General features: G+C 39.0%; 1 protein-coding gene across 1 annotated transcript in view; it reads right to left on the bottom strand.

The window, feature by feature from the left end:
* The window catches only part of CLVS2 (clavesin 2), a gene marked incomplete at its 3' end in the record, with an annotated part of 26533 nt that extends 18644 nt beyond the window's left edge, over nucleotides 1-7889 (bottom strand). Inside the window, exon 1 of the mRNA XM_009874426.1 lies at nucleotides 7501-7889. Coding sequence (XP_009872728.1) covers nucleotides 7501-7889 — 389 coding nt within the window. The remainder of the gene's footprint in view (nucleotides 1-7500) is intronic.
* Nucleotides 7890-13733: the final 5844 nt, after the last annotated feature.

Consider the following 13733-nt stretch of genomic DNA (forward strand, 5'->3'; position numbering starts at 1 on the left):
AGCTTTACCTCTGTCTTCCGCTATAAATGGACCCTCCAGGAAGTTTCAGGAACTGAGATTATCAAGGTCTGGGGGCAAGGGATAGTTGCTTTTTATTGCCTCTGTGGTCACTACACTTATTAAAAACAAAAAGTGAGACTGCAATCGGAATTCGAAGATAAAAACTTCCTCTTCCTCAAGAGGTGATTCACTTTTCCTCTCTTTAGGAATCGAGTATACAGTCATGGTGTATTAATTGTGATGCTCCACCTGTTTTAATGGCTTAGCTATGTCAAAAGGGGCAGAATATCTTGTACACAAGAGTTTTAATAACTCCATTTTTAGAGTGATTTACTGGAATATCTTTACTCCTCCATCCTTTCTCCCAGATCCACCTCTGTCTGACTAAATTTTTAGGTGCTTGTGGCAGAAGTGTGCTTCCACCACTTCTTTCCTCATATTATCAAGAGTATCCCAGAGATACATGTTCAGGACATCACCAGTGCAACCATGGGAATGGTCTCCCTCATCTTCCAGCCTTGCCACAGCACAGAAACACCTTGAAGCAGAGTGACCATGGTGGCAGGGTCAAATTTACCCCAACGTGCTGTTCAGCCTGTTCATGGAGCTGAGCATTCCCACACCATACACATCCTGAACGAATTCATGCTGTCTGCTACAGATTACCCAGCCTTATAATGGCACCAGTTCCCAAGCATTCTTGTGCTGCTCTGAGGGTGCTGGAAGTGGAGAATGCTCAGTAACTACCAGGGTGTGCGGTAAAAAGTGACTATTCCTATGTAAAATGCAATTGATACCAAGGATTAGAGTTTGGAAGAAAGAAATAAAACATGGCCTGGGGAAATAATATATCAAGAAATTATTAGAATTAAGACATTTCGAAGGTATTTAAGGATTCCAGCTCAGTATCTCTACTCTTTTCTGACGCTTCTCATGCACATAGACTATTAAATAGGTAGTCAGAGAATTACTTTTCTTCCTCCCCTGACTCTGCAGTCTGTTCCTGTCTTAGCTCCTTTTAATTAGGTTGGCAAGTCAGAAACTGATCAGAATATCAGATATTTAGAAAATTTCTTTTAGGAAAAGCTTGGACAAAAAACGTTCTGATCTTTTCCTACAAAGCCTCACCTCAAAACCCCTCCTATTTTTAAGAGCATTCATTCATGGCTACCAGCTGTTATCAAGGGTCAAATGGACAAAGAACTAAGTGGGATGTCACATTGTTTGACTTCACACTATTCAACAGCTCTGTTACAATGTCCTTTTACAGAACCTTGCTGTGAAGATGATTTATACAGCCCACGTAGGAGTATGGGTCATTTTCTAAGCACAAGGGACAAGTGTTATCACAACTATATGCAGTTTCTTTTTTTTGTGCCACTCAGACATAAACCTTCACCAAAAATACGGGTCTTTTGAGACAATTTTGGAAGGGGAGAGGGGTGGGGGTGGGGGTGTATGTGTGCGTATGTGCTTATATGTGTTCATTGTGTACGTGTGTTTCTATATATTTTTCTTAACTGTCCTTTCTGGTTTATAAAGCTTGGAGATTGGATTTGGTTTCTTTTCTCCACAGGAGGGAGGTGGCACACAGCCACTTTCCAGTCTGCCCTTCATTTCCCTTTGTTGTCCCTCAGGTCAGCTCCAGCAGTTGTCTGTCTCACCCACTGGACTGTCCTCAGCTCTCCGGTCAGCCTTCAGCCCAACACCATCCAGTCACCTTCTCTTTTCTTTCAGTTATGTGTTTGATTGCCTTACACACATCCCTCGTATCTTTTTTTTTAATTTCAGTCAGGCTTCTCTCATTCTTCAACATATGCTTTGTAACTTTCCCAGCTGTTGTTTTTCTTTCTCTTTTTCAGACATTTTCTCTCTCTTATTTGATTCCCTTCCCAGCCCTACCCAGGACTGCCATTTGAATATGTCATCCTTCTGTCATTCATATGGACTACAATTGCCTTCCCAAACACAGCTTCCGTAATAAAAAGTACTAACTGAATTAAGTTGCCACCTCCAAGCAGATTAAAACATTTCAAAACAGAGCTCCTTCTTGTCGTCTTTGTCCAACATTTAATTTGCACATCTGTTACTCCTCAAAATGAGTATTCTGCATATGCTACGCTTCCTTCCTCTACTACTCTGAATTCTGCTACTGTTTCAGACTGTTTTTTTCAACACAATGTACTTCTGTGGTACTTGTTTGTCAGTGCTTGAACCACAACCTGAGCCTGCATTACTGTAAGCATCTCCCCATACAGAAGTGCTACGTCCTAACAAAATTCAAACACCTGCTGTGTAAAAATAGTTGGTGTTAGGGTTGGCTGCATTTCAGCTGTAATCTCTCATAACAAACAGCTGAGGCTGAGTTATTGTCACAGTTTGCCTGTGACTATAAATCAATCTCAACAGATTTTTATTCCTTCATATTCTATTAAGCATCTGACATTATCCTTGAAATGTATTGGAATAATCATCTTTTAAGACATTCATTTATACCAACAGGATCTGCTGATGATAATATCCTTGTAATTACACCATTATGAATATTCTCAGCAAGGACATATTTTTTTCTATTGCAATCCTTTGAAATATTTATATCTGTTGGTTTACCACTATGTCAGAGTATTTCCTTGCCCTTTAGCCTATCTCAACACACTTTCCTACAGAATAATAAGTATCTGGCATTTGAAATTCCTTGGTTAGTAAAGGAGAATTTATAGCTAGCAGATGATTTGGGAATATATGCTCTAAACAAAGCAGCAGGGTTTTTTTCCATCTGAATTTTTAGAACTATGTGACAGCTTTTAAGACACAATAGTCCAGATGTAAAGACAGAAATTAATTACCATTTCACTGCAAAAGACAATGGGCAACCCTATTCACAGATGATCATGACTGGAGTTAGTTCTTCTGCTCTCTCTATAGGTATATAAATTTTACTTTGGCTGAAAAACCTTGAAGGAAATAACTTTACTGTGAGGATTAATGAACACCTTCTGCTGAATGAATTGTCCACCCAAACCTCATCTTCCTGGTATATGAGTAGGATACTTTAGAAGGCAGTAGCATACCTAGGAACAGTTGCCATGGTTAGTGAACATGGCCCTCAAACCAACAGCCAAAAAGGCCCTTTTATCTGCCTTGTTTAAAAGCTTCAGTTTCACTAGAGATGCTTCAGAGGCGTGAGGGCTTATGTTTGATGAGAACGATGAAATTAAAAAGTGTGAGAACGAGAATTCATAATCCTGGTTTGGGTCTCATCAAAACTGTGTGTTTGTATATGTGTATGTATTTGTTTCACAAACTGGGATTTTTGATGATGCAAATAATTTCATCAAAAAAGTTCCTGGCAAGATCAATTTGACATCCTGATATGTCTTTATCACCTCATGATTTCTATTTAAAAATAAGGCATTTTGTAAGCTGTGGTATATGTGAAGCCTTTATGGGGTTTGGGTGAGTTAACACCTTGTAGTTGAATTATTCTGCACCTCTGAGGACTGAGCTCTGATTAAAGTGAATGATGGTCTTCCCCTACATGGATTCTCTAGTGCACAGTAATGTAGTTTAGCATCTTTCCTCTCCCTCAGTGTGAAACTAATCTGATCTCTTCCTTTTCTGTCCATCTGCTCATTTTCATTTATTCAATACCACTTAAGCTTTCTGTTTTCTATCATATATATTAAGCAGGACCTAGAGAGAAAGTGATGGCATCATCTCAAAGAAACCTGTGTGAAAAATAGAGTGAAATTGAACCAATGCAGCATATGCTAAATGAACGAAACCCTGGTATCATGATAGTTCTTGGCTAGTGATTTGGCAGTAAGAATTATTGTTTCTTGTAGTTTTTTCCTAGTCATCAAGGAGGTTTTGGTCAAAACAATAATCGTTCTCTTTTTCAACAACATGGAAGAAAAATAAAATTCTTGTCAGTGAGCTTTGCAGATGTCACATAACCCATGCAATGAAAACTGATGAGAAGGACAGGCTTAGCTCTGCAGAAGAGCGTGAATCACATGCTAGACTGTGCCCACATTATAAATGAGAATGTATGACACATTTACCAGTGGTGTTTGTATTTTAGGAAACAGTGACTTGGAAGCAGATTTAAACTGAACAAGAGCTCAAAATGTGATAGAGTAGCTAAGAAAACAATGATAATCTTATATCTAAGAGGGAACTACTGGACAAAACAGGCGGCATAACCACATGATGGTTTATTAGTGAAAGCTTGTATTCAGCTCATCCATTTGCACATTTGTAACAACATTAAAATGATAGGAAAGGTTCAGAAGAGAATGATGAAGAGTTAGCTCAGTGGTTTGAGCGTGGTGCTGACAACAATGACAACACCGAGGTCGTGGGTTCGATTCCTGCTTGGTTCCCATGTGTTGTCTGGTCTAGTCAAGAGGTGGTGTCCCTGCCCATGACAGGGAGGTTGGACTAGATGATCTCTAAGGTCCCTTCCAGCCTAGGCCATTCTATGATTCTATGGTTCTGTTAGCAACCTGGATAATTTTAATTCTGAGAACAAAGAAGTTCAATTTGTTTCATCTTTGGCAACATAAATATATTGCAAGATATTAAGCTAGTGCAATACTTTGCAGAACATTATCTCTGCTGTGCTGGCTGCCCATAAATATATTCTTTACCTTGTAGACAACACAAGGTTGTTTCATCTTCAAGGGGAAGGATGTTGGCTGTTTTACATTCACTATGGTTACAAGTGAACACAAGAACCACTGCTACAGAGTTGCTGATGTACTATCCTCTTGTAGCCTGGCAGTATCTGAACCTACATTGCGGCATCCTCAGTGAATTCAAAAATAGGCTAAAAGATGATGTGGTCAGGACACAGAAGTACAAACATGGGAAACTGTCATTATTTTGTGATGCCTTTAAACTAACACAATCCAGCAGCTGGAAGCTGAAGGCAGAAACATTGAGACTGGAAATCAAAACCTAATTTTCTAGAGATGTTAGATCTATCAATTACATTCTTGAAGGTGAAATTAAACATGTCTCTAAAAGCTCACAGACATGTTTTTTCTTTGATACAGGGAATCCCTTAAAAACACGTTCGATCTTATTTGTCCAAGTAGTCATATTACACAAATAATGACGTTTCCTTTTAAAAATGTATTTGTAAGACCAGAAAGTTTTAAGGCTGCTTCTGCCTCCTTAACATGTGATCCCTAAAGCCACCATGGTCACGGGAGTATAAATGATAAGAATGTATGGACTGAAAATAAATTTATGGGTTATAGGCATGCTGATTTTAAATGATTCTGGAGTTTTTAAAAATCATCCCTTAGAAATTATGATTTAATCATAAAGAAAGAGAAGAACACAGACAGCTGCAAATGAGATGAAAGTTAGGAAATGCATTCTGAAGGGTGAACTCTTACTCTTGCATGCCGGCATCACAGCACCGTATGAATTGATTACATTAGCATTCAGCTGAAATGTAAGCTTGTAAACATCTTACCATCACTGAAGACATATCTATAGAAAGATTTTCCAAGATACATATAAGATATACATAATGACTGTTTCTTTGAGGAGTTTGGGGTTGGGCTTTTTTGTGAAATATATATGAAAATACAGTTTTTCTGGCCAGTAACTTGTTTCCCTGCCGCTTAACAGGACATTGCACTCCTCAGTTCCTGTTCCTTAACAACTTTTGCTCTTGTTGATACCTTTAAAGACAGTAAAAAGAGAAGTCATCTCTCCACTTCCTTACAGCCCAAGCCCTGTCCCAAATCCCTGTTGCACTTGGGACACTACAAAAGCCCACAGAAATGACACTTCTTGTCACTTCAATCCATTGAGGAGGGGTTGAACAGAGGATCCTATTTTATCTGCGTCTTTTTTAGAAACAAGGTATCTTGTATGCGAGATCACTTTGGTTTTTGCACATGCACACACAAATACACGGATGCATACTAGAGGACTTGAAAAAAATCTGAGCCAAAATCGGACAGGATTCCATGTTCTGTCACAATCTCATTGCAGGGGCCTTAAGCAGCAGCACTCTCAGCTTTCCAATAGCAGGACCTGATTTACAAGGTTAATGGAAATGATTCATTTTGTTGAGGGATCACAAACCCAAAGCTGGCTCTGTATAATACCTAAATCCCTTAATGCAACCAGCAGAGCCACAGTTCTTCTGTCCTCTAAAGCTGATACTTTCTATTAATTCACGATACCTGCTCATTCATTTTTCTTTCCAGGCCAAGTGCTAAAGGAAGGGGTTTGTGGTTGGAAGAAAGGCAGGTGTGCATTTTCAGAAAGACAAGTGCAGAGTTCAGAAAGACAGGGGGTAAGCTGCTGGTCCCTTTGTAATCAACAGGGCTTTTATCACTGGCTTCACTTCTGGATTTCATCAAATACTTTATCATATGCAAAGTTACAATTCTGTAACTTTTCTGCACATTTACTTACCAGATCTGTACAGAAAACAACTAACATTAAAAACTGTGGGCATATGCATATTGTTCTCTAATAACTTCTGTAACATAAATTCAAAGCTCTAATTAATTGACTCCTAAGGATGAAACACTTTCATAGACAACTTATAGACAGTGCCAAGACAAAATCCTACCTGGAACTCATCAGAAATTTATGGTACTCAAAACGTGTTTCTGAACTTTGTTCTTTGGTCTGATTTTTTCCAAAACTCAGTAGAACACATGGCAATCCTACAGCTGGTTACATTTCGCTATCTCACCATGAAGGCAAGGAAAATGGAATGGAATGACTTCTGACGAAAAGGACAATGTGAACGTGATATTCCTGGACTAGTCCATTTTCTCTCTATCACTTCAAATAGGCAGTGAAAGCTGACTAATCACATTAACATTTAAGGACATCATTTTATAGTAATGGCTGGGAGATATCTTTGTTCATACCATTCTGTAAAGAAATGACCTGAACAGAAAATACACTTTCCATGTATCTCCCATTTATCAGACTAACAAGTGTACAGTAACCAGGATGTGCAGAAATTACAATGCAATTTATGGAAATCTCATAGCACAGGCTGTAATTCCTGAACTGATTAAACCAAAAAAAATATCTATTAAGAAGACTGGAAACAGTATAAACATGGTCAGTTCCTTCCACATCAGAAGAGCTATGAGAACCCCCATGTGTTTTGAGATATTTGCTTTCTGTCAACCTGTTTGTCTAGTCTATGATATTACCGAAGCAATTACATAATAGATAATAATGTATTTACGGTAAACAGACACTATCTGGCTTAAATCTGGAAATATTTATGGAAAAAAAACACATGAGCTAATTATGTATACCATTATCTCTCCATGGTGTTACATCTGAAGTATGAGAGGTGATCAGATCAGATGAAAATTTCAGTGAAGTGGACTTATGGTTACAAAATATTTTACTGAAAATGGCCTTGCTGCTTCAAGTATGGTCACAAATACTCCTTTATAAGTTGAGCATATGTAAAAAGATAAGGACACTATCTACATTTACCTACTCTGATCCCAGTTGGCTGCAAAAAGCAGAAGAATCTTCCTGCCACAGTGGTCACGATTTTCCAGCACTCCTGGGAACCCATCTGTCAGAGCCCGTTTGATTCCTGGATCATCAGCCTTGAAGTTTTTGAACATATCCAGATTTAATTGGCGGTACTGGAAGTACTGAGCGAGCAGTCTGAAGGCCTCAGTTTGGTGAAACTTTCTGGCTCGGAGAAATCTCAAGATGAAGGCATCATCTGTACGTAAAAACCCGATGTCAGGCCTCGTGATGATCATGTCCCTGACTTGCTGAATATCCTGATGCAAAATGTCTGGGTTTTCATTCAGTTCCAGACGGGCTTTCTCTATAGTCTCTGGACTAAGTCCAGCCTGTAAATGGGTCATCTCTGCAAAAACCTCTTTTCCAAATCCTTAACTTCAGATATTTTAGTAGGAGAAGTGCTGATCCCATTCACTTGATGGTCTGCTGTGACCATGAGCCATTCAGAAGCTTTTTGCTATCAAGTTGATATTTAACAAATGAAAGCAAAGTGCTTTTCTTATTCTTGCAGAAAGAGTAACAGGCAGGTCACATGCAGTATAATCCATCCAAAGGAAAGAGTTGCTTATTCCATCACTTACTAAAAGAGAAGGAAAATATATAAAAGAAAGATTAAATATATGTATAAAACTACAAGAATACTTTCCTGAAATTTATATTGAAATAAAATTGCTTTGTGTGCCTCATATGTAAGAGTATAGCAGTCAAATAATTTCAGAATGGGTAGATTTAAGATAAGGCAGTCACTGCCATCTTGTATATATGCAAGCTTCCAGAAAGGCAATCTGATTAATTGACAATTAATACTAAGCCGTATCAACTTATCATTAGAATATGTTTTTAAAGTTGTCTTACAGAAGTGTAGGAGTTTCAGCATTCTGTAATTTTAAGCACAGGATGACAAAAGCAAAGAATAATAATTTTTTTCCACCTCTAACAGGACCTACATTTCAGCTGCCTAATTATGCAGTTTTACACTTACCATGTTAACAACTGTTAGATTTGGTTTTATCACTCATACTATCAGCTTGTAACTTTCCTTGAATTTGGCCCTGAGCTGATTACAAAACTGATTAGAAATATCCCTAAATTCCACCAGCATCAGGGGTATTTTCTACTTAGTAAAACCTCACTGAAAATATTTCCCATTGAGACTTAATACATCTTCATGGGAAACTTCCCATGAATAAAGTGTGTGATTAATCTAATCTGACAGGGTTGCTAATTTAGTTGAAAAGAGATGTACTTTATTCCAAATTCTTTTTTCGTTGTTGTTGTTGGTATCTTGTAGCTTTCCTGAACATCTAGTTCTGAATTTAATTGTCAGTCCTGTACTTTACCTAGAATTTGTTTTTACAAATGTTAGAAGAGAAACTGCTTAAGCTGTTATGTATGAGCAAAATGGTACAGTGAATCTCTTACATTTCAGTGACATAATTAGCAAGAGACTGTCATCGAAGTCTGTGTAGTTACACTTGTGTGAAATAAGATCAAAGTCTCTTGCAATGTGAAGTATGTGTGAAGAAAGATCAAGATCTATCCAATTTTCAGCCATCACAAAAACAGACAAGCAAACAAAAAACCCCACTCCTTAACTGATCTCTCTGTATTTCTAAATGGAGAAAACAAAAATTTAGTTTTAAAAATTAAAAGGGAATCCCTCAGTGAAAGACATACTTTATTGTATTTGAAGAAAGCTGTTTGGAAAGTTATGAATTATTTATAGTAAAACAACCATTTCACTCAGCTACTCCCCTGGGTTCGGTGTTCTCATATCAAACAAAGGGGAGAGCAGCAGCCAGAGCATCTCTTTGTTCAGGGGTTGCTCAAAGTTACATTGCAGAACCTGGAAGTCAATCAGCACAAGGGATGGCCAAGTTCTCTGTTTGGTGAACTTACACGTCATTGATGAAAACTACATTTTAGATGCCACAGGTGCAACTCAAGGAGGAGATCCCCAAATCTGAATACAGAGAGTTTCTGCATATTTGCTGAAAGGATATTTGTAGAAGGAGATAAGCTTGTCGTTTAACAGCACTGTGCGTTGGACTTGTCTGTGGGTGATACAAAGGAGAGTTTGTTAAGCAGCCTCTTTCTGCATCCACTCTAGAGCTGGACTTGAGAAGAGCTACCTGCAAGGCAGAGTATCCGGTGGTTGATCCGCCTCAGAAAACTTGGGGAAAGGCAGGGCCAGGAAGAAAGAAGGCTGACTGCCTTTGACAAGGCCCTAGGGAGTGCAAATAACTGCAGAAAAACAAGGCCTGAAGTTTTGAGAGGTAATCTGTGGATGCCAGTTATTCAATTCTTAAAGAACAAGAGTTGTGTTAAAGGTGGATTGCAGATAGAAAAGTAACAGTTGTTTGGTTTGCTCTTGCCTTTATTAGACCAAATGAGGATAACTCCAATGATTATCAACTTAAGTCCACTCACACTAAATTGATGTAGGCTATGGGGAAAATAGGCCGGTATTTTGTGTTTAAGATCTCAAATTAGTTGTTGTCATTAACATTTTCTTGCAGAAATTGTGATTTAGGTTACAATTGCATCCACAAGCTATGTAGGGGAGCTAGGTATAAATAAGTATGACCCTATCATTTTGGGAGTGTAGTGTAGAGATTGGTTCTCTTCTTATTTTTAACAACAAGTAGGCTGATTGTGCTCAAGGCTTCTCAGCAGAAGGGTGGAAATGAGAAGCTTATTGGGAGTCTGCATCAGCTCTGATTCAGAACCCAGTGTGAACTGAAACACCTTTGGAGCTCCTGTGATTTAGAATCACAAAATCATGGAATCACAGTATGGTTTGGGTTGGAACGGACCTTTGAAGGTCATCTGGTCCAAATCCTCTGCCATGGGAAGGGATATCTTTTGCTGGATCAGGTTGCTCAAAACCCCATCCAACCTGACATTGAACACTTCCAATGACAGAGCATCTACAACCTCTCTGGGCAACCTGTTTCAGTATCTTAGCACCACCATTGTAAAATATTTCTTCTTTATTTCCAGTCTAAATCTGCCCTCTTTCAGCTTAAAACTCTTAGCTCTTCTTCTATTACTTACAGACCTTTGCAAAAAGTCCCTGTCCACCTTTCTTTTAAGCTCCCTTTAAGTACTGAAAAGTGTCAATAAGATGACAATAAGAAGGCTCTCTCTGGAGCCTTCCCTTCTCCAGGCTGAAGGACTCTAGCTCTCTCAGCCTTTCTTCATACAAGTCCAGCCCTCTGACCATTTTCATGGCACTTCTCTGGACCTGTCTGAACAGGTCCAAGCATTTGTGGCAGTTACCTGTAATCCCCTCAGTGGGTTCATCCATTTTCTAAGAGTTTATGGGAGTAAAACTCTCCCTTCCTCTGCTCCTTTTTGGACCCTCACCTCTAAGATGCTTCTCTAGAAATAAGGCAAATCATTGAAAGATCGACTGCAGTACGTTCCAGAAGAAAATAGGATTAGACCAGGGAGATAAAGCTTGGCCCTTCAGATTTTCTTATGGGATCCCCAACCATGTAATGTCAGAAACCATGCTTCTCATTTTCATTAAAGTTTCTTACTGTTGTTACCTTTTTATAATTGATTAGCACCCTTCAACACCAGGATGATCTCAAGGTGAGGGAGATAAGGTCCTCTCCTCTCAGGCATTTTTGTCAAATGCTCAGTCTAACAAAAGATACATTTTTTAATCCATTTCAGAATTTTGTGATAGTAAGCTGAGCTATAGTCACGGGTTGCAGCTTATAGGAGAGCCTCTGTAGATTATCCTGATTATCAGGTGGAACAGACTGTCCTAAAATACTTCACTGGGGTAATGTTATAAATTACAAAATAATCCAAAATATATATGAAAAATGCTGTCACTATCTGAATCATAACATAGATCATGGGGTTAGTGCTCCAGCACTGCTGACTTCAAGGGGTCTGATTTACATCAATGGATCATTTGTTACTCCCACTGCTTACCTTGACAATAAATTTAGTGTTTCATAGCTACCCAGTTTAATCGTCATTGTGCTTTCTCAAATGGTACTGATTTATTCTGATTCCCAAAGGTATAACAGAAGAACCTTCTTCATTTTCACCCCCTCCCACACATGGCAATTTCTCCTTTTCTTCTGGTATTGCGCACAGCTATGATCCATCTGACAATTTTTCAGATGTTTACATCTTTGTTCTGATTTGTGGGATTTTTTTTTTTTTTTCCAAATGAAGATGCCGGCCTTTTTTTCCCTATCTTGAATACTGTTGCTGCATGTTGGCACACTACACTCTTTGTTACAGTCCCAACAGATGTTTTTCTGTGTTGTGACTCTTTTATTCCCAAAGGACTATTTGGTCCCCTAATGTCTTTTTACAGCCACTTACAATAAATCATCCTTCTAAAGGAACAAAACCCAGCTTTAAACAGGGAAAAATAATTAACTGCAGTTTGAAACACAACATATTAATACAGAAAAAAAAAAAAGGAAATTTCCACCAAAATTGTAGTGCCACATACCATTTTGGCTTATTCATTTTCAGTCTCAACAAAACAATAACAAGGGTCAGAGAATGGCTTTAGGATGAGTAAAATAGTGAAAGTGGGATACAGTCTTCAGACAAACAGCTTATATCTTTGCATGACCCTCAAAAATAAAAGGTAACTAATAATAAAATAAATAGTAATATTAACTAGTTAAAATGAGAACAATACCTTAAGGAAGTATATATAGTACTACCCATCCAAATATCTTAATATGCTTTACTACTCTCTCTTCAATGACAGCTTCTAGATCAGCATTCAACCTCTATCTGCTCTGCATGCCCTGGAAAATTGGCCAAAACCTGCTTTCAGTGATGACGATGATGCTTGTCTGGATCATTTTACTCCTGTCTGCTTAGCTGTGCCTGAAACACCATTTTCCTCTTGAAGCACTGCTCTCATGTCCATTTGGCCCTTCCCTATACACTTCAGTTCCAGACAGACTGTAGTTGCCTCTGTCTAATGAGTGTTTTCCATTCAGTCCAAAGCTATATGTCATGTAGAATTTCATTACCACAGCTTTCAAATGGAGAAGGCACTAGGGTTTGATCCTCTCCCGGTATTAATAGGCATCACTGTTATGATTTGTCTCATTATGTAATTCCTAACTCCTAGCATTCCTATAGATATTAGCTGCTAAAATCATGCCAGAAAAGAAGGGAGTGGGCAGGGAGGGAGGGAAAATGGTAATCTAGAATGATTTCATCCTAAAGCGTGGGTGTCATCTCATTAAATTGCTTTTTAAAAAAATATTTTGATGTTAACTGTGGAAAACACCTTGGAGTTATGTTCTGCTTAGGAAGGATTGCTCCATAAGGGCAGAGGAGGATGAATCCATAGCTCTACTTATAGGAATGGCACTTTGTGGGCTTCTGCTACCTTTGTAGGAATAGACACTGAAAATGGAGCACTCAGGCATAGAAGGGACATAGCCCGGCTCCGTGAGCTAGTTTCCAGAGAATTATGAGAAAAACTGATTCTCTCTTGTCCTTGGCTGTGGGATCCTAGCATCCTCCACAGACAGAGGGGAGAAGAACATCCCTGAGTGATTTGCCTGAAATCACAGAGGACACACTTCACAGAGGTAGGGACAGACCGTACGTCTCCTGAGCTTACAACTCAGCATTTGGACCTCCTGTATGCATAATCTTTCCCCCTCTACAGAATGCTCTGCATTATAAGAAAAAAATGTGAAGCCATGTTACACACAAGGAAATGGAGAGGTAGACTGCAACATTCCCAGACATCCCACTGTAATCCCCCTAGGCTTCAATGGCACAATCAGAACCCCAGAAGTGTACCACTTCCTTATGTTTTTGCAAAGAGCATCCCCCTCTATGGGGCTTCCCAGTTGATTTATCTCATATCCCAAGTCCAATAGCCTGACTGCTGCTTGGATTATCACACAATCATAGAAAGACTGAAAATGGAAAGGATGTCTGGAGGGCATCTGGTTCAACCCCCCCTCAAGCTGGGACTCCTAGAGCCTAGAACTGTGTCTGGATGGCTTTTGAGTATTTCCAAGGATGGAAACTCCACAGCCTTTCTAGGAAACCTGTGCCAGTGTTCAGTCACTCTCACAGTAAAAAAGTGTTTCCTGATGTTCAGAGGGAACCTCCTGGGCTTCAGTGCCCGTTGCCGATGCTCCTGTCACTGGGCACCACAGAAAAGAGACTGG

Source organism: Apaloderma vittatum, unplaced genomic scaffold (assembly GCF_000703405.1).
Source record: "Apaloderma vittatum isolate BGI_N311 unplaced genomic scaffold, ASM70340v1 scaffold23008, whole genome shotgun sequence".
NCBI lineage: Eukaryota > Metazoa > Chordata > Aves > Trogoniformes > Trogonidae > Apaloderma > Apaloderma vittatum.